This window comes from Lampetra planeri, chromosome 24 (assembly GCF_965212315.1).
Source record: "Lampetra planeri chromosome 24, kcLamPlan1.2.h2, whole genome shotgun sequence".
NCBI lineage: Eukaryota > Metazoa > Chordata > Hyperoartia > Petromyzontiformes > Petromyzontidae > Lampetra > Lampetra planeri.
This window is the reverse complement of record NC_136130.1, coordinates 6,096,949-6,117,421: the sequence shown is the minus strand read 5'-3', so window position 1 is coordinate 6,117,421 and position 20,473 is coordinate 6,096,949. Positions and strand designations below refer to the sequence as shown.

Here is a 20,473-nt window from a genome sequence, read left to right as displayed (position 1 = left end):
ACATCGTGATTCATTAGTTATTTATTCTATCGACGTGACTTTACCGAAAGAACCAAAGAGTATGAATTCCTGCAGTCACGAAAGCTTCAAATCAAGATATGAAAAGTGTACAAGCATTGGGGATGTATTGTACCCACGGAGTGAACAAACACTTAATGATTGGTTCGCACGTGGCTTTGTATAGATAAATAAGCCCCATATTTTGTCGCTAAATGAACCGCAGGCATCGTTTGGTCTGTATCATCGCACCCACTGATTGAACAAACGCCGATTGATTGGTACACACACGTGGCTCTGTATGGCTGGACGGAAGTGGTACATAAAATAATGGGGGCGGGCCGCGCGCGGACTCACCGCTCACACATCCTGCTGCTGTGCGGCCCGATTCCTAACAGGCCACGGACCGGTACCGGTCCACGGCCTGGGGTTTGGGGAACCCTGCGTTACAATATACATGTCCCGATTATGGACTGTGATTTGATTAAATTAATCACGTGCATCTTGTATTTTTTGTTCACATCTACTCACCCAATCCAAAATGCATTTATGCAAGGGGTATAAAAGACTCGTAAATTTGTATCCTATTTAAGAGCCAAATATACGTGAACATTTTTATCCGTTCTGTCGATTTTATGACATACTTCTTCTGGAATAAATGGAACTAAATACAATGAAAATTACATTAAAAACTGGTATTATTTGCGTTGTATGCGAATGCTGTTCTGTGTCTCTCTGTTTTGTCAAAATCGTTGCTCTGAGCTCGATTGCATAAGTCCGTCTTTTCCCTGTCCATGCACTGTTGCTGGCAATGTGAGCATCATAACACTTAGTGTTGCACTTATCGTTACAGAATATCTGGTCACATCCACAATTGTTTTTTCCGTGTGCATCGATGAACTGTGCATTATGCACCCATTACGTCCACAGGACGGTGACACTGCCATTCACCGCTGACAGGCTACCCTGATCATCGCTAGGGTGCATTAACTATAACCATACACAGTCTGCTTCACTGTGGACGTTCATTATCCCACTGACATGATTTAAGAAGGCCCATTGTGTGCCAGCGTAATGGTCCAAATTATAAAAATATCCGCAAACTACTCAATTGGGATAACACACAGCAACGTCCACCCCCCCCCCCCCACCAATTGTGTGAAAATTCTGCAGACTTTGTGATAGCCTTGCGCTAGAAGAATGGTACGAACACCAAATACACTAAAATTATAATTAAATACCAAGAATGTATGTTTGCATGTGCTTTGGGGCATGAGCGTACATGTGTACATGCTCGTGATCACCAGGACATATTTAATTAATTCTTAGTTTAGTTACCAAAGCATTACTCAATCTGTTAAAATTAAACGTTTATGAACATTGCAATTTTTGGTTTAATATAAAACCTAATAACTGGGAAATTACTACATTCAAGTGCAGCACGATAGCTCCCTGCCCTTTATTTTCTATGCGTGATCTCGAATTTTTTTCCCATCATCTCCGTTATTTTGGAGGCCCTTGACTTGTTTTAATTGGCCCCACGTATAAAGCATGCCAGCCAATTTCTAAGCCCTGTGTACCAGCATCGATATTGCTCGGCTGCCAGCGTCCCCAGAACCGTTGCAACAAAACATTTGCGCAACGTTCCGCGTTCACTGGGACCTTGTGCGTGCATGCACGTGCGTGTGCAAGGCCCACGCTCACGCCCCTCTGCGGTTCATGTTGTTCATCTCGGTGTAGGCAGCGTCGGGCGCCGGCGCGACGCGTGCCTTGAACAGGCACGGGAACGCCTTCTTGAAGGTCTTACGGAAACTGTCGCCCATGAAGCAGTAGACGAACGGATTGATGGACGAGTTGGCGTACGACATGCAGTTTGCCCACGTCTTGAGCTTGTACGTGGTGTAGCTGAAGGCGAAGTACGGGTAGAAGCTCTGGAAGAGGATGAAGAGCTGGATGGGCCCCCAGCAGAGCATGAAGACCAGCACGACCACCACAACCATACGAGTCACCTTTGCCCTCGTCGCCTCGTTCCGCTCTGTGAGCATCTGCAGCTGCACCGCCGCAGAAAAGAACCGAACCGCGTTGCCACTGAAACACAGCCGGACTGCCCACTAAGTTGTGTAAACTGGTGAGTGGTGAGGGGTCAGGTGAGTTGATGACTGGTGTCAGGTGAGTTGGTGAGTGTTAGGTGAGATGGTCAGAGGTGAGTGTGAGGTGAGTTGATGACTGGTGAGTGGTGAGGGTCAGGAGAGTAGTGAGTGGTGAATGATGATGGCCGAGCGAGTGTCATAGGTCACGCTTTCCACAAGTAAGAATGGAATATTTACTTGCATCAACAATTTAGATGGCTAATGTTTGCCAGAATAACATTTCAGACTTAACCTTAGGATATGTATGGTGTTATAATAATCTTGGGTATTACAACATGTAATGGGTGTTTTTGTCCTGTCTCTACTCCACATGAAACACATTAAATACGATGTGGGGTGGAGTGGCAGCGACCTGATTCCAAGCCAAGGTTATAAATATCAGTGAGCAAGGGTATGGCTCATCCTCGATGCCCACGGAAAGGGAGTTTCGCAACACTTGTGAGATCCACCAACCTGAGCCCCGACAGTGCTGCATTAGTTGTGCATCGCCACCACCACCTAATCCTGTACAGTAACATCCCAAGTTATGGTTCAAAACAACCCTCCTTCACCGATATGGCATGGTGAAGGCCGTTATTTAGCCACGTATTGACAAAGGGCTTTACGGTATTATTCCAGTCGGCATCTCGCACCCCGACCTGATGCATCATTCGTAACTACACTTGTTCAGAAATTGTCACCACTGAACCACTAAACGCAATTGCCCTTTGCTAACGCGAACGTCCCCTGTGTCCGCTGCTGCCTACCAGATGCCCTCAATCACCTGCACGTTGTCATCCTGAGGCTCCACCGCGGGACGTCCGATCTTCTTGATCATAATGCTGTAGCACACGGAGATGGTGACGAGTGGCAGCATGTAGACCAGCACGAAGCTGTACAGCACGAAGGCGTGCTCGTGGGGCACAGAGGGGAAGGCGTCAAAGCAGTACGTCTTGGGCCCGTACCACTCCTTCGTGTCCGTCTTGTGGTACAGGGCCATGGGCAGAGACATCACAAGCGAACCTGTCGAAGGACAGACAGCAGCAGGGCGTGGGTTGGGGAAGTGACCTGGCCAAGTGGTAGCGCCGCCGGCACCTCTTATTGCAGAGACCTTGAGTTCAGCCAATTCCAGCAACAATTTGCCAGAATTATCAACTTCCTGATGAAGCTGGTTGTTACTACAGTATTAGCAAAACGCCGTAGCCCATTTGTTAAATCTAACGAGTAGGGCCGTCCATGGGGTTGTGGGGCCTGCAGAAAATCGGAATGTGTGGGCCCTCTTACGCTGTCAAACTAAACCGTAAGTAATACATCTAACACCACGACGTCGAAGTATGCCCCCCCCCCCCAATGCGGGGCCCGGGGCGGTCGCCCTAATTCGCATTACCCTAGAGACGGCTCTGGTTGTTAGACTGCTCTCCAACACACCGGTGTGCTGAAGCAGTAATACATTGGCACGTTTTTTAATGTGACTATTAATTGGCTGTGTCAGGTGGAGGAGGGCTTACGATGCACATTTTACCTACATGATCAAAAATCAATTATGAATCAGTGATGGTAAGTTTTAAATACCAAATTACCCATCGGATTTATCACAGTTCTAGAGTGTTGCATTTCAACAATTGTAAACAATTATGTATATTTGGAGAAGTGATGTCACATTCACTGCTTTGTTTTTATGCAGCATTAAGATTCACGAGGATGAGTCTCTTACATGCTCGTGTCGAAAGTGATAGGTACATTGATTGACAATGCTCATCTCCAGTGGACAAAATTCCACATTGCTTTTTTATTGTGGAATTGTGGAAGAATGAAATAACAAGAAGACCAGCAGAGAATAACGACTCTGGTGGAGAAGATAGAGTAGAAAAATCTGCAATGAAGATGATTCTGGACATAATACTAAATTGGGCAATGCATATTATCTAAAGGAATGGATGAAATTCGGAGGTTTCCAGTTTATTTGTTTAACCAGGTGAGAACCCAAGAGGACCAGGATGAGTATAATTTTCGAGAGTAACCTGGGTCACTGAATTGACAATTGATAAGCAAATAATATGCAGTACAGCAATATAATATAAAGTAAAACTGCCCTTAGTGGAGGAGTTTAAGTATATCGGGGTCTCTTTCATAAGAGAGAGATGGGTCGGCGGATCGGTGCGGCGCCCGCAGTGTTGCGGACACTGGGCAATTCCATGGTCATGAAGCGGGAGCTGAGTTTTCGAACAAAGCTCGCGGTTTACAGGTCGATCTACGTTCCCACCCTCACCTATGGTCATGAGCTTGGGTAATGACCGAAAGGATGAGATCGCGGGTACAAGGGGCCGAAATGAGGTTTCTCCGCAGGGTTGCCGGACTCAATCTCCGTGATCGGGTGAATAGCTCGGTAATCCGGGAGAGCCTCAGAGGCGAGCTGCTGCTCCTCCGGATTGAGAGGAGCTAATTGAGGTGGTTCAGGCACCTGGTAAGGCTGCCCCTCCGGTGGACCCCCCCTGGAACTCTACCAGGCACGTCCCACTGGGCGAAGATCCCGGGGCCGGCCCAGGACGTGCTGGCAGGACTATGTCGCTCGGCTGGCCTGGGAATTCCCAAGGAAGAGCTAGAGTCTGTCGCCAGGGAAAAGGAGGTCTGGACTGCCCTACTCAACATGCTGCCGCCGCAAACCTCACCAGAACGAGCGGACTGATAAAGTTTAGGAAATAATGTACAGGAATGCAGCAAATACAAATCAGAGCACGTGAGGAAACAAACACTGACGATAAGGTAGAGAACCAGATGGACAGACTTAGCAAAAAAATATGTGGAAAAAAACCCACTGATGTTATCCAAAGCAATGTCACTGATGCAATACGTGAGTCAGCGGGAGGCAGTCAATCAAGCCTTACTTCGTTGTTGAAAGCACGGATCATAACTGTAGTAGAAAGGCATGATGATGATGAAGGTAGACTCTCTAGTGCACAATGATGAAACGATGCGGCCAAGCACCCCTTGAGACCACTGCATTTGTTTCCGAGCCAAAGTTCAGGTTCAAGGCCACTGTCATTCCTGTAGCAGAACGGTGACTCAGTGGGGAATTAATCTTAGCCTGGGATTTTTAATCAAGTAATACACAAACTGCATGATTTCAATGTAAAAAATGGCAATTGCAGGCCATGGATAAAACCAATTCCAAATGTGTTATGTTCATCCAAAAGAGCACAATTACAAATACGTACATTTAAATCTCTGCTGGTCACATGACAATGACGCAGTGTAAAGGATAGGAACATATAGTGGGAGCTATATGGGCTTATTGTCACTCATATCTTATATATGAATATGAATACCTATCACATGACACCTGCCGAAATAATACAAAAATGTGGGGCAATGATTAATATAAATGCCGTAATAGTTAACAATCATGAGACCATTCAACATTACTTATAATATGTATGTTGGAAGCTTTTTAAAATAAAATTCTCATGCAATTTTTACACTATGCCCATAAGGTCATCACTTATATATTATTTTACTATTGCAATCGCTATACTCTTTGGTTTTTTCGGTAAAGTCACATAGGTATAAAATAAAATAAATTACTGTGATTTAATTTATGTCATACCTACGTGACTTTACCGAAAGAACCAAAGAGTATGGATTCCTGCAGTCACGAAAGCTTCAAATCAATATTGCAATCACATCGGGTATTATTATTATTGGTAATTATATCCAGTATATATATCTTAATTCATCATATTTACAATTTTTAGCCACCGTGCATGTTTTGTATATATGACTCCTCTCTTCGCAATATTTTATTTCTGAATTGATATAATATTACACCAGGATATTACACCAGGATTGGCTGCTACAGAAAATATGAGATGCTTTAATGCTCATGAAGCCAATTCTTCCCTTTAATTTCAGCAACGTTATCGCTCATATGCTCTCTCTCGCACCACATCTGACTGAGCAATGAGTGCATTTACCTACACAATGGGTAGGGAGCATTTGTATAAATAATGATAACACAAATGGCATTTAAATAATCTTATTTCCTACTCCACCCCGATATTTATTCAGGTAAAATCATGAGGTGGCCAGGTGGCTTGGAGATTCTGACAGCTGAGCCGCCAACCACTGAGGACCCGAGTGTGAATTCTGGTATAATGATAGTACAATGGTTTCATGATTTAGCAAATTGGATTTTTAATCCAGAGGTCGCGAGTTCAATCTCCTGGTGCGGCAGTTTTAAGCAATTGGAACATTTCTTTAAAATCCATTCGACCACCCCTGTCCACCTGGCAGTACATAGGTTCCCTGTAGAGTGACTCTCCAGAGCTAGTGGAAGCCCTTCTGTGTGCAGCGGAGTGAGCAAAGCAATTGCAGGGCTGCACCTTCGAAAGCAATCTTACCGATCCAAATGCCGATGCTGACGCAGGCAGCCAAACAGGGGGTGCGGTGCTGGAGTGAGCGGATCGGGTACACAGTGACATAGCAACGATCCACGCTCATCGCTGTGAGGGTCATGCAGGTGGCTTGCACCGTCACCTGCGAACAGCATGGTCATTGCTTTATCACACTTTTGAGCATCTGTGTGGGATGATATTGCATGCAAAATAATGTCATGTCGATAGAAAAATAATAAAATAATAAAAAATCACGACGTTTCGATCGCAACACAAGCAATCGCCTTCAGGTGAAAAAATACAGCAGGCGGAATGCTGAGGCAGTCCGCCTGCTGAATTTTTGTGGGTCTTACGAATGTCAAGATTTAGTTGACCCCAAGTTGACCTGAGTCAGAACCTGGTAAGGCTGGAGAAGTGATGGAGTGTACGAGCCTTTTAAGACCATGCTATATCATTGATCCTCCATGAAACTTCGAAATTTATTTTAAATTGCCCCATTTTTTCCGATGTTTTAACATGTTTATAACATCAGCCAGGTGGTTAAATTTCGATTTAAAGCTTTCGTGACTGCAGGGATTCATCTTCTTGTTTCTTTCGGTAAAGTCACGTAGAAGGGAAGTAATAAAATAATAAAAATAAAACATCATAAAATAAAATAATTCTCACGACGTTTCGGCTACAACGCAATTAGCCGAAACGTCGTGAGAATTATTTTATTTTATTATGTTTTATTTTTATTATTTTATTACTTCCCTTCTACGTGACTTTACCGAAAGAACCAAGAAGATCAGCCAGGTGGCTAGTAGCCACAAACATCTGTCGGGGTAATAAACTCTGACTTGTAGACCAAAATTCCAGTCAAGTTAACTCTGGGGTCCAGCCATTCTATGATATTGGAATTGGGAAAAGGAGACTTTTCAGTGTCTGGAATAAAGTGGAAACATGTCCACATCCTCCGATTACCACTTTTAGCTTCGTACGGTGCAAAATAAGTTCAACATACATCAATTCATATGCTACAAATACAAGCAAACCTTTTAACCATTTAACCACCACAACTCACTCTAAAACAGCATTAGAAACAGCAGCAAGTCGACTACAGAATGCTTGCACGTTTATTTAAATTGTAGATATAACGAGTTACGGTGGAGCAATTGCGCAAGGAGTAAGCACGCTGCAACTATGAACCCGGTGACCTGAGTTTAATTCCCTGCCACGGCTAACATCAGTGGTGCGTAGTAACTGAACTGGTTCCTGGGTACTCCGTTCATCAACCCGCACTGACCGATGTGATGAAGTTTGGTCAAACAACACCCTCCGTGTCCCACAAGGTGCGGGGAGACATTCGAGCAACAGTGGATTGAAAGTGATCCCATTTGAACAAAATATATCTTATTCTTTTACTAGGAGTAGATGCTTGGCTTGGAAACGGCAGTCTGCATTAACCTTTATGGTGGCTGTACCTCGAGAATGCAGCAACTGTCGAACAAGCACCGATATATATGCAATAACCAATATCCGGCAAAACCGCACCGCGATGCAACCTCCATTAACACCACACATCTGCCTGTTCTTTGAAGATCAAGCGATCATGCACCCGGCTCTTCCAGCATTGCAGAATTTATAAAGGAAAATATCACACTCCGCAAGAGATTAATTTATATAGCACAATAATTGCAACGATTTCAGGTATCTGTGAACGACTTGAAAGGGAGAGGTATAAATGATTATGTCACGGGGTCAAGGAGGTGTCGTATGACCTTCCTCGACCTCTCTTTGAAGAAATCCAACATTGCTTCCTGCAACATTTTTTTTATATACCAACAAGACATGCAATGCTTATTCTGCCCTCGTAGTTGACTCCGGAGTGTGGCCAGGGACACAGATGCAGCACGTTCAACAAGTCAAACAATCGTCGCTCGTGGTTAGGATAACAATGCGAATGCAGCCCCTAATGAATGTGCCACTTTATTTATTTCACGATTCGTTCACTAAAGTCGATATCATCACATCACTCTCGCCAGTACATTTTTAACAAAGGTGCCTTCATTCTAAGGCTATTGCTCGCAGTTTGTATTGTACCTTAGCTGCGATGCTGCATTCCAACCTCTTCGCGAAACATTTTGTGGCCTCATTTATGGACCTTTTCTTATTGAGCACAATTCCAGATAGTCATTTTGGAAGACATATCTTAAATGTCCTTATCAATTTGTGTGTTTAGTTATATTCACAGTTTGCTGAAAACAGTTGCGCAGAGGCCCAAAGTGCAATGCGTCATTGAAGATGTACCAAGGTAAAAGCCGAGTCTTCAAATTGAGCAAGATTATAAGAACATGTTTATATGACCGTTTAAAAAAAGAAAACCTGAGCTTAACCTGTCAGCTGAAACATATACGTTGTATTTTATGCATTTCAAACATATGTAGTGGCGATACGCGCTGGGGTAGCGATCAGGTGCCAGTGCGTCGGGATTGGATGTGTGTGTGGTGACGCGCGCTGACGGTGAGGGATCAGGGGTCAGCGCGGGATCGTGTGTTGTGTGGTGCTGATTGGGTGGGTGCCGGTGACGCGCTGGTGTGGGAGTGATCGGGTGGCAGCGCGGCGTGATTGGGTGATGAGTGGAAACACGCGCTGGGGGAAAGCGGATCGTAGAGATAGCGCGTCGTGATTGGTTCACTAAGAAGCGAGGCTCGCATCGAGGTCCGCATCCGCTCCGTCTCCCGGGAGGAGCGACGGGGGACAAGGAAGACCAATCGGACCCACGGGATTGACCGCGAAGACAACCTTGACGACCCGGGCCAGCTGCCGTCGGGGGGTGAGGACGAAGAATGGCCCACGCTGCAAGATCCGCCGACGGTGCCGGAGGAGCGACGGGGGACCGAGGCCGTGCTCCGTGAGGCGCACTCTCGTCTGGCGGAGCTGCTGCTCGCCGCCGCGTCCATCCTGGCGGAAATCAGCTCGTCGGCTGGAGCGGAGACGGCGGCGGACATTCTACAGGGTCGCCCCGCAGATTCCCGCCAAAATGACTTGGCGATTCCCGCCATTTCATCGGCGTCGACTTTTGGCGGGAACGGCGACCGCCACGTGGCGGCGGTTCTCCAAGCGCGCCCTCTTACGTCATCAACGCGCGCTGCGGACCGCCATCAGTCATCCACCATTGGGGCCGCCATTTTACACACCGACGGAGCGGCGGGAAGGAACCACGACACGGAGGACGACTTCATTTTTCAACAGCGCCTCCCCGCATTGTCAGCCTTTAAGGCGGAAGGCGGGGACTGGGGCTAATTTCAGCGCAGGTTTTTGGCGCATCAGGAGATGTCTGCCTGGTCCGATGCTACGGCGCACTGCCTGCCATGTTGGACGACAACGTGCTCGCGGCCTTCATGTCTGCTCGGAGGTCGGACCGCTCCACGCTGAAGGCAGCGCTGGGTCTCATGGCCAAGGTCTACGGACCTCCCTTGGCGTGCCGCCATCATTTTTATGCGAGGCGGAAGGCGGACACGGAGACCGCGCTCGCCTATCGCACGGCGTTGCTGGCTCTCGCCGATGCTGCATTCCCTCGGATGGACGAGGAGGGCCAGGATGCGATGGTTTTGGAGCAGCTGCTTAAGTTGGCGCAGGACCTGGGGGTCCCCATCAACACGGCCGACGAGATCGACATTTCGTCCTTACGGGTCGCTACGAGTATACAAGCGCACGAGGTCCTTCAACGCAAACAGGGGATCGTCTGTAACGCTGCCGTGGCCTCAGCTCCGGGTCCGGTGATCACCGAACCCCAAGTCGTCGGTCCGCGAGAGGAGGCGTTCGCCGCGGAACAACCAGGGGACTGGAGGTCGGGGGGTCGGTCGCCTCTGCGATCGGCCCGCAAGCTGGAGCAACCGAGATCACCGACGACCCTCATCACGTGCTATAACTGCGGCCTCCGGGGCCACGTGGCGTCCGGTTGCCGCGCTCTCCGTCAGCGCGCCATAGGATCTCGGCTGGACGACGACCAAGGCCCCAAGGCATCTCTACAAACCCCGGCAAGTCGCGGCACCTCACACGCTCGGCCCACACACTCGACACGCATGGGCCGTTGCGGGGCGACGGAGGAGGGCCGGTTAGGGTTCGGGGATTCGGTTCGGCGAGGGGGTTTCGGCCGGGACTGGGGAGACATTAAATGGTCGGAGTTGGGGCACAGAATTGTGGCTGCTTCAGCGGGTTCATCCGTCGTCGCGGGTTCTATTCATGGGGTCGAGGTCAGGGTATTGGTGGACACGGGGGCGTCGGCGACTATTATATCGGACCTCATTTATAACATTCTCCCCGTACAATGCCGTCCGCTGCTCCCAGTGGATGTGCCATTTTTCGCCGCAAATGGGGGATCGTTGGGCATTATCGGTCAGATTAGGGCGTCCATTTGCATTGGAGATATCAAATTGTCGGGACCCGTTTTCGTTTCGTCTTCTTTGGCGGTTCCTTGTCTATTGGGCACTGATTTTTTGGCTAAGATGCCCATTAAAATTCTAATCGATCAGCGTTGCATTGAACTACCATCGGGTCGCCGTATTTCATTTTTGACGAACCCTACTGAGATTCGGACGGCGTGCGCCACGATACAAGCGTTGGCGACGCAGACCGTGCACGTGCCCCCGGGTTCACAGATGCTAATTCCCCTCCGGTTGCGGAAACCATGGGTGGAGGGGACTTTGGAACAAGGCATGCTTTTGGGTCCTTCTAACAGGGCTGTCGGGGGGGTCGATTTGTCGGTGGCTCACACTTTGGTTCGGGTGGACAAGGATCCGTTTGTAATGGTTTTAAATGCTGGGTCGCGGCCAGCCGTCATTCAGCAGGGTACCGTGCTGGCTCACGCGGCGCGGGTTCCTGCGGAGGAGCGGCTGGTTGCGCACGTTGATCCGAGCCCCACGCAAAACATTGAACCAAGAGAGGACCTTGAATGGGTCCATTCGCTGTGCGCGGGCTCGGACGATTTGTCAGGTGTGCAGTTGGGTGCGCTGCGCGAGTTACTCATGGAATTCTCTGATGTGTTCAGTAAACATAAATATGACATTGGGTGTACGGATTTGTTGTGCCACCACATTGGCACGGGCGATGCGGCGCCGGTCAGGCTAAATCCCTTCCGACTGAGTCCTGCGGAGAAGGTACATGTTCAGTCGGCCGTTAACGATATGCTTGAAGCCGACATTATTTTGCCTTCCTCCAGTCCTTGGGGAGCACCTATTGTGCTGGTTAAGAAGCAAGACGGGTCCTTGCGATTTTGCGTAGATTTCCGTCGCCTGAATAAGATCTCTGTGGCTGACGCGTATCCGCTCCCCAGGATGGACGAGTCCCTCGATGCATTGTCTGGTGCGCGATATTTTTCGACTCTTGATTTATTATCGGGATTCTGGCAGTTGCCACTCGACGAAGAGTCTAAACCTAAGACAGCATTTCAGACTCCAGGGGGCTTGTTCCAGTTTAACCGGTTACCCATGGGACTTCACTCCTCTCCAGCGACGTTTCAGCGTCTTATGGAGTTGGTTTTGTCGGGCTTGCAATGGGAGACGTGCTTGATTTACCTTGACGATGTCATTGTTTTCAGTAGAACATTTGAGGAACACCTCCAGCGATTGAGAGGGGTGTTCTTGCGAATGCGATCGGCTAAATTGAAATTTAAACCGGCCAAATGCCACCTTTTTCGTAAGTCCGTTAGATACTTGGGTCACATTGTCGACTCTTCGGGGATCTCTACCGATCCCGCGAAGACGGACTGTGTCAGTTCATGGCCGACACCCACGTCAGTTGCAGACGTGCGCAGTTTCATCGGTTTTGCTTCGTATTACCGCCGATTCGTTGAGCACTTCGCCACTATTGCAAAACCCTTGCACGCTCTAACGGCGAAAGGTGTGAAGTTCCGATGGGGACCGGAGGAGGAGGCCGCGTTCTGCTCCCTCCGGGACGCCTTGGTGGGTGCCCCACCCTTGCGTTATCCGGATTTTGCGAGTCCCTTCTTGCTAGATACGGATGCTAGCAACACGGGCATTGGGGGGGTACTGTCCCAGGTCGTTGGGGGAGTCGAAAGGGTGGTCGCTTATGGTAGCAGGGTGTTGTCTCCAGCGGAGCAGCGCTACTGCGTCACCCGTCGTGAACTGCTCGCCATTGTATTTTTTGTACAACAGTTCAGACCGTATCTCTATGGTCGTCACTTTACGGTCCGGACGGATCACGCGGCGCTACAGTATTCGTTGAGGGTCGCCCAGCCCTCGGGCCAATTGTCACGGTGGTTGGAAGTCCTCCAAGACTATCAGTTCACGACCACGTACCGTAAGGGGTTGCGACACACAAATGCCGATGCCCTGTCGCGATTGTTGCCTTGTCAGAAATGTGCGTGTCTATCGGGATCGGCGCGCTGTAAACCGCCGGTTGGGGAAGATAGGGGGGCATTGGTTACGACCGCGGACACACCAATCGGGGATGTTCCCGCTACCTCTCAGGATCGGGACTCGCTGCTCTCACTGTCGCTGAGTGAGTGGGGCCGCCTCCAAATGGCGGACAGCTCCCTGCTAGCGTTGCGCCGCAGGGTGGGAGGTCCTAACGAGGACCAGGAGCGAACTGGCTCCTATGTACTTAAACAGGGCATGTTGATGAGATGGGACAGTTTGTCCCGGCGGCATGCACTGGTGGTGCCTTCTGCTGTGAGGGGGAAAGTTGTTTTGGCCGCACACGAACGCCTCTTGCATTTGGGGGTAAACAAAACGCTTGCCCTGCTTCAGCGTGATTATTATTGGCCGGGAATGGGGGGTGACGTGGTAAATATTCTGAAGGGATGCGTTGAGTGTGCCAGGCGGAAACCACCGCCCGTGGCAGCTAATCCACCGCTGCAATCCATTCAAGTCTCGCGCACTAACGAGCTTGTTGCGCTCAATATTCTGGGGCCCTTTCCAGTCACGCCTAGGGGTAATAAGTACCTGTTGGTGGGGGTCGAATATTTTACCCGGTGGCCTATGGCGTGGCCACTCGCCAACCAGTCGGCGGCGGCTGTGACGGACGCCTTTGTCCAGGGCTACGTCCTGGACAAGGGGGCTCCCGAACGCCTGCTGACCGACCAAGGGAAAATTTTTTCAAGTAAATTGCTGCAAGAGGTGTGCGATCTGTTGGGCACTAAGAAGGTGCGTACTTCCCCGTACCACCCGCAGACGGACGGGATGGTGGAGAGACTCCACAAGACCTTGACTTCTATGCTGTGCCAGCGGGTGTGTGAGGCACATGTTGATTGGGACCTGCAGGTCCCGGGGGTCCTCGCCGCGTATAGAATGGCCCCCCATGCAGCCACGGGGTTTTCCCCATTCTATCTGATGTACGGTCGGGAAGCCGACCCGCCAATGGAAACGCAGCTTGGCCTGTCCGCACCACGACCTAATTCTAAATTGGCAGAACATATTAAATTTAATATTCATAAGCTGACAGAGGCAAGGGAGGCCACACGGCTTAATTCGCGGGCTCGCCAAATTGCTAACGAGCGGTTGCGTGCACGAAAGGTGTCCGTGCACGACTGGAGACCGGGTGACAGGGCCTGGCTGCATTGCCCTCAGGCGCCTTTGGCTACGTCGCCTAAGTTGTTGAAGCCATGGCGGGGACCCATGGGGAAAGCGACGGTGGTACGTCCACCCCTCCCGACTGAAACCGTTCTCGCCTCCATATGGCCTCCCCTTGTGTCGTGAGGGCCGAGCATGTGACGTGACCGACGACCCAAAGGGGAAAATGTCCTTGCCTGATCCTCACATGCTTCCGCCTGATCTCCTCCCAGGTCTCTCGGAACTGACAGCTGCCGACCACCGGCGGCCGGATCTTCGCGGCGGGGCCGGTCCTTTCAGGCCTGGCCCGCGCCGTCTAGAGCAACCGGAACCACCGGACGGTCGTCAGCGTCCCGTCCCATATGACGGACCGGCCAGACGGACTCGCGCCAAGGCGCGCTACTTTTCATGACCTACCATGTGAGGAGTCGAGGAAGTTGGAGCGCCTCGTCGCTGCGGTAGTCACGGGGACGCCGGGCGCGTTCATTTTCTGGAAATCACTTTTATTATGTTGTTCGTCGGGCTGTATATAGCTTTTTATAAGGCGTTGTGTGTTATTGTTGACTTTTCTTGTGTTAATTGTCAAATTGTACATAGGTTGCTGTTGTGTTGTTGTTGTGTTACGGGGCACACTGGGGGGGTGGGGGTTTTGTTGTGTTAACGGTGTGTGAGGTTGTTGGTTAGCAGCCGGGACGGCTGCGAGCTATGTGGGGGGGGGTGATGTAGTGGCGATACGCGCTGGGGTAGCGATCAGGTGCCAGCGCGTCGGGATTGGATGTGTGTGTGGTGACGCGCGCTGACGGTGAGGGATCAGGGGTCAGCGCGGGATCGTGTGTTGTGTGGTGCTGATTGGCTGGGTGCCGGTGACGCGCTGGTGTGGGAGTGATCGGGTGGCAGCGCGGCGTGATTGGGTGATGAGTGGAAACACGCGCTGGGGGAAAGCGGATCGTAGAGATAGCGCGTCGTGATTGGTTCACTAAGGAGCGAGGCTCGCATCGAGGTCCGCATCCGCTCCGTCTCCCGGGAGGAGGGACTATATAAGGTGATGCGCACAGGCGCACGGGGAGAGTGTAACCAGCGAAGACTGATGACGGAGAGGAAGAGACAGGGCCCTGCGGTACCCAGTCCCGCTGTCCTGTGAGGACCCGGACTCGGTGTAACCCAGAGGCGGAGTGTAGGGGGAGCATGCAGTGTCAGCATGCGGAGTGTGTAGCCAGAGAGCTAGAGTCTACATGAGACGAGTGATGTGTGTAGCCAGAGAGCTAGAGTCTACACGAGACGAGTGACGTGTGTAGCCAGAGAGCTAGAGTCTACACGAGACGAGTGGAGTGTGTAGCCAGAGGCATAGGGTCTACACGAGACGAGTGATGTGTGTAGCCAGAGGCCTAGAGTCTACACGAGTTAAGTACAGAGTGTAGCCAGAGAGAGAGAGTCTACACGAGTTAAGTAAAGTGGGTCGTCGGAAGAATAGAGACCACACGTTGTATTGTGACAAGTCAAGATTTAATAAAAAGTGTGTTACCCGTCAAGAAGTTTCCTGCCGTCATTTCCGATACTTCACATACATTACCGAATGCATACACACATTTCTGCTTAAACAAGATTGTAAGCGCAACAAAAGTGGAAATTTCCAGCCTCAGGCATTAGCTGTCTCAGCACGACGTAATTTACCCACAGGGGGATTCACACAGCAGAGGTAATGCAGCTTTCATCAAGGGACAATCCTTGGGTCTCTCTACACTGCACATGGCTACTGCTCGCACAAGCACCAGTAGCCTATCTCATTTATACTGAAAAAAAAATGTTATGCACGGATATCAGCTTGTAATCATCATTGAGAAAAATTAATTTATTCAGCCAAAATAGTCACATTAATTACTATTTTTAAAATGTTGTGTACTATATAACAACAAGATGAATATATATTTTAATAACAATGCATTCGAAACGTGTTTTTTTATGTTAACATTTGATGATATTTTTATATCCCGGATATAGATTTTTTGAAAGTTAGGCACACACAAACACCGACATGAGAAACCATTCTGAAACCCATGTAAACACACGTGATAATTACAATGACAGTAGAAGCTGAATCTCAGCACACCGCGTGCCAGCAAGCCCAAGTGTGCTTAGTATCAGAAGTTGTTGCTTGGTTTCCTTCACGAGAGTAATGCACAGATGTGTTGCTCGAATCAGAATTGTGTTCATAGAGATAAAGGTGCGGCCCTGCAATTTATTTCTCACGCCACTGCCGGCTGGAATGACCTCGGCTAGAGTATATGGCCTACTCTTCCACACGGATTTAAACGTCTTGGAAGAGGTTGGAGTACCGTCACCACACTTCATCCCACCACATGTGACATGCCAGTTGACTGTGGTGGCAGAGTTATTTCATAAACGTACCCGTTGTGACCTGCGGATTGTGCATATATAAGGTGTGCTAATGTCCAACATCTATTGTAACAATTGTCATAATCAAACTCTTACACACAGACAGAGAGACCTGAGCATGCAAGTGCATATCCATACAAATACTCGAGAATGATGAAGACAACTCAGCCAACCTGTTGAAGATAGTTGACAAATTTGCACATGAAGTCACCAAACACCCAGCTTGGCAGTGGGTAAAGTGTGGCCGTGAATGGAACGCAGCAGACCAGAAAAATGATGTCCGTGCCAGCCAGGTTTACTAAAGCAAGAGAGAGAGAGAAACAATGAAAATAATATTACATTGTGTGTCACAACAACCCATGTGCAATTAGTTGTGGTAAATACTTAGAAATGACAGATGGAATCAGAGCATCTATAATTGTCGTTGCAGACGCTGCAAAATGACACACCCAATGCATTTTCATGAGACACAGACGAGATATACGGTACAGCGCTTACACATGTATATGTGCAGCTCGTGGTCAATCCACTGGGTCTCTACACTGCACATGGCAACTGCCCACAAAAAAAAACCATCAGTAGCCTGTTATTTATACAGAAACATTTATAAAGTGACGACAAAGCCCAAGAAACAGGGATACACTTCTCATCATTCCTCAGCCAGAATATTAACAAACATTACAATTATAATATTCCGTGCTATAGCAAAACAAGATAAATAGGTATGTAAATGACAATGTATGAGAACATTTTTTTTTAATGATAACATTTAAACTCACGTGTGCGTACCATTTTATATCGCGGATACATATTGAAAGTTAAGCCGTGTAGGCTAAGGGTTGTTTTGGCCACTAATCTGCTCAGTGAGTGTTGGTGAAGGTAGGGAGATGTTGACTAGTACTATATACGGCCTCGACATTCGTGAGGGGTTTTCTCTTGAAAATCTGCGCAAAAAATTCAAATTCAAGAATGAATATTCTACGTTTGTATTTGTGTTTAGGTTTCTCGTGTCCGACTGAACATATGGGAGAAAATTAAAATGTTTCCTAACATTAATCCTGCAATGTACACATGAATAGCATCCGTACGCTTAATTCAATAGTGCAATAATGCACGTAGATAACAACACAATAAAATGTAATAATTAAAATTAAAACATCAATAAATTATGCTGCAAATTTGGTATTTACCGCATAAACAAACGCAATGCTCATTCGAATGTTAATGACATGCCATCAAGGCGTCCGTATGGCTCATCCATCCCGCACGCACCAAGGCGTCCACTCGTTGAGGACGAGTCATAGGGACGATTCGATGCATGCGATGATGTCTGCACATCTGCGGTTTGCATGAGCGTGTCGAGTGTGAGATACACAATGTAGGGTTATTGAACTTCTTACGCACCGTATGTAGCCAACCGTGCTAAATGGAGGTGTGGGGGAAGGACAACAAACCAAACACAAAAAGCAGTTCTCAAGAAATTCGTTTTCAAGTGGCTTCCTCATATCAGAAGGAAGAGCGTTTTCGACGGCCGCGGAAGCGCATCGGAAAACGCACGAGGCAATAACCGTCTTCATTTGTTCGATGGTTAGCCAAATGCTGCTGCGAGGATGACCGGAGTTTGTGTGATGCTTTATGCTCCTTGACGAGATCAGCAATGTATCGTGGTTTACTTGTGGCAAGCACCTTGTGTGTAACGAGTGCGACCTTAACACATTCCTGCGGAGGGAGCTGGTAGGAACGTTGGGTTGCTCGGTCAATGGCCAGGGTCAACGGCGGCGTGGTGTATTCCGCAAATATGCCCGACAGTGAGGGCGGGCACAAGCCAGCGTGAGTAGGTTAAACGTTGAGTTTTATAAGGGCACCGCGGGGTGACCAGCCCCTCCCCACCCAGCCCCACCCCTCCCACCCCCCACCCAGCCCCACCCTCCCCACCCAGCCCCTCCCCACCTTCCCCACCCAGCCCCTCCCCACCCTCCCCACTCAGCCCCTCTCCACCCTCCCCTCCCCACCCAGCCCCACCCTCCCCACCCAGCCCCTCCCTGCACGAAGGACGGACACAATACTCCCCTGGGGGCTGGTGTAACCAGGAGGTTCCTACCAGTATAATGTATTCGTTCGGCAACTAGAAGCCAATGCAGCTCAGCGAGCACTAGACGGACACGGTCAGATCAACAGTGGCTTGGTTGTGCACACACGAACGCCACAAATAATCACTTCGCAAGTGCCCCCCCCCCCCACGATGGCATGTCGCCAAATAGGGAATAGTCGAGGGGGAAAGGCGCGAAACTTGAACTGGTATGCAAATATAAAATCGCAAATCACATTTCGCAAAAAGAAAAATCCGCGAATGAAGAGGGTTTCATTGGATTCTTCTGCACTGCCATCTGCTGCCCTGAATCCCCACGACATCTGTCTTAGTATTGTAAACGCTGGTCACCCTTACAAGCATTATCCAGGCTTCAACCTTATCATCCTCTTGAGATATGATGGGATCGGGTGCATTCCGCGTGACCTGCTCACAGGCAAGGATTATGCTTATCCACAGCAACCGTTAATGGACTTCACATTGTTGATTCACGCTCTGAGTGTCACATTGCTCAAATGAGCCCACATCTTTTCTTTTCTCTATAGAAAGCGTCTAAACCTCTGGACAGAAGAGTACAAAAGCACCTCCTTAGCTACACGGAGGGCTGATTGTAGAGCTCACATCATGCTTTTCAACTAATCTTGAACGAGCTCATACTGTGCCTGCCTGCCGATCCTTAACATGGTAACTCTCTTAATGACGATTCAATATATCCACGGTATAAAATAATGTTGCCATTGGAGACTTTGCCTAGCGAAAACTCGATACACTGGTTGTGTTTTTTGGAACTGCAGTATATATCACGACAATTTACATACACACACACATTCACTTATTTATCCAGGCCACCCACATTTAGTTGTAGGGAATTTTTTCAGGAGGGTCCTGCATTTGGTTTTTATTTGAAGATTTTTTTTCAGCCAAATTATGCGTGTTTATACGTCTGGGATGAAACCGGAACACCACGAGCGTGAGCGGGCAACACTCTTTCTCCGTAGAGATGGAAATATATGGTGTTTAGTCCACTTGCTGTATTGCCTTCTGCTGAGTCAGCTCCTCGACTCCCATGGGAACGGAGTTTTGCAACATTTGTGCGGTGATTCACCAATCCCCTACATCTGTAGTGCTGGATTACAGGCGTGCGTGGCCATCACCGCGACCAATTGTGCTAAAAAAAATAGCCCAATTTTGCAGCCCTGGTCCAGAACCAGTGTTCGAAATTCCACCTTCCCATGACAGGTGCTATAACGATCACTGTTGCCCAGAGGTGGGACAAAGTCATTGTTATACAAGTCCAAGTCGAGTCGCAAGTCATCAAATTCATGACTCGAGTCTGACTCGAGTCCAAGTCACATGACTCGAGTCCACATCTCATAGGTGGGACAAAGTCATTGTTATGCAAGTCCAAGTCGAGTCGCAAGTCATCAAATTCATGACTCGAGTCTGACTCGAGTCCAAGTCACATGACTCGAGTCCACACCTCTGCTGTTGCCTCTCAACTTCAAAATGGCCCTTGTGGAATCGATCATAATGGTACGAGGGGCTAATTCGACGTGTTTGAACTCATAACAATTGTGAGCGGAGGAGGGCCCTGGGCTTGCATGAATATTGCATCGTCTAGTAACAATGTCCTTTTGGATTCCGACGGCCACCACAATTTGCGATCATCGAATCTTTCCTTTGAACACATTTACACATCCAACACCAGACGACCTCGGCAAGAACGCACGAATACACGTGGGGTTATTGAGGGAAAGGTGCAGGTCACATTTGCTGGCGGCGGTCTCAAATTGCTGCAAAGCATTCGGGATGCTGCATTTAAATAAACCCAGACGTGCGATATAAATGAGAGTCGTGTGAGTTCAGTGCTGTATACTAATTGTCGTCTGTACCATGGAGGCATGATAATGACTAAAAAAC

At 48.8% G+C, this 20,473-nt stretch overlaps 1 protein-coding gene across 1 annotated transcript in view; it reads right to left on the bottom strand.

Annotated features, from left to right (window-relative positions):
* Positions 1 to 1,697: 1,697 nt before the first annotated feature.
* Positions 1,698 to 20,473, bottom strand: part of LOC144726854 (G-protein coupled receptor 54-like) — a 28,589-nt gene continuing 9,813 nt past the window's right edge. Inside the window, exons 2-5 of the mRNA XM_078605809.1 lie at positions 16,638 to 16,762; positions 6,524 to 6,659; positions 2,911 to 3,149; positions 1,698 to 2,048 (exon numbers count right to left, since the gene is read on the bottom strand). Of these exons, the coding sequence (XP_078461935.1) occupies positions 1,698 to 2,048; positions 2,911 to 3,149; positions 6,524 to 6,659; positions 16,638 to 16,762 (851 nt within the window). The remainder of the gene's footprint in view (positions 2,049 to 2,910; positions 3,150 to 6,523; positions 6,660 to 16,637; positions 16,763 to 20,473) is intronic.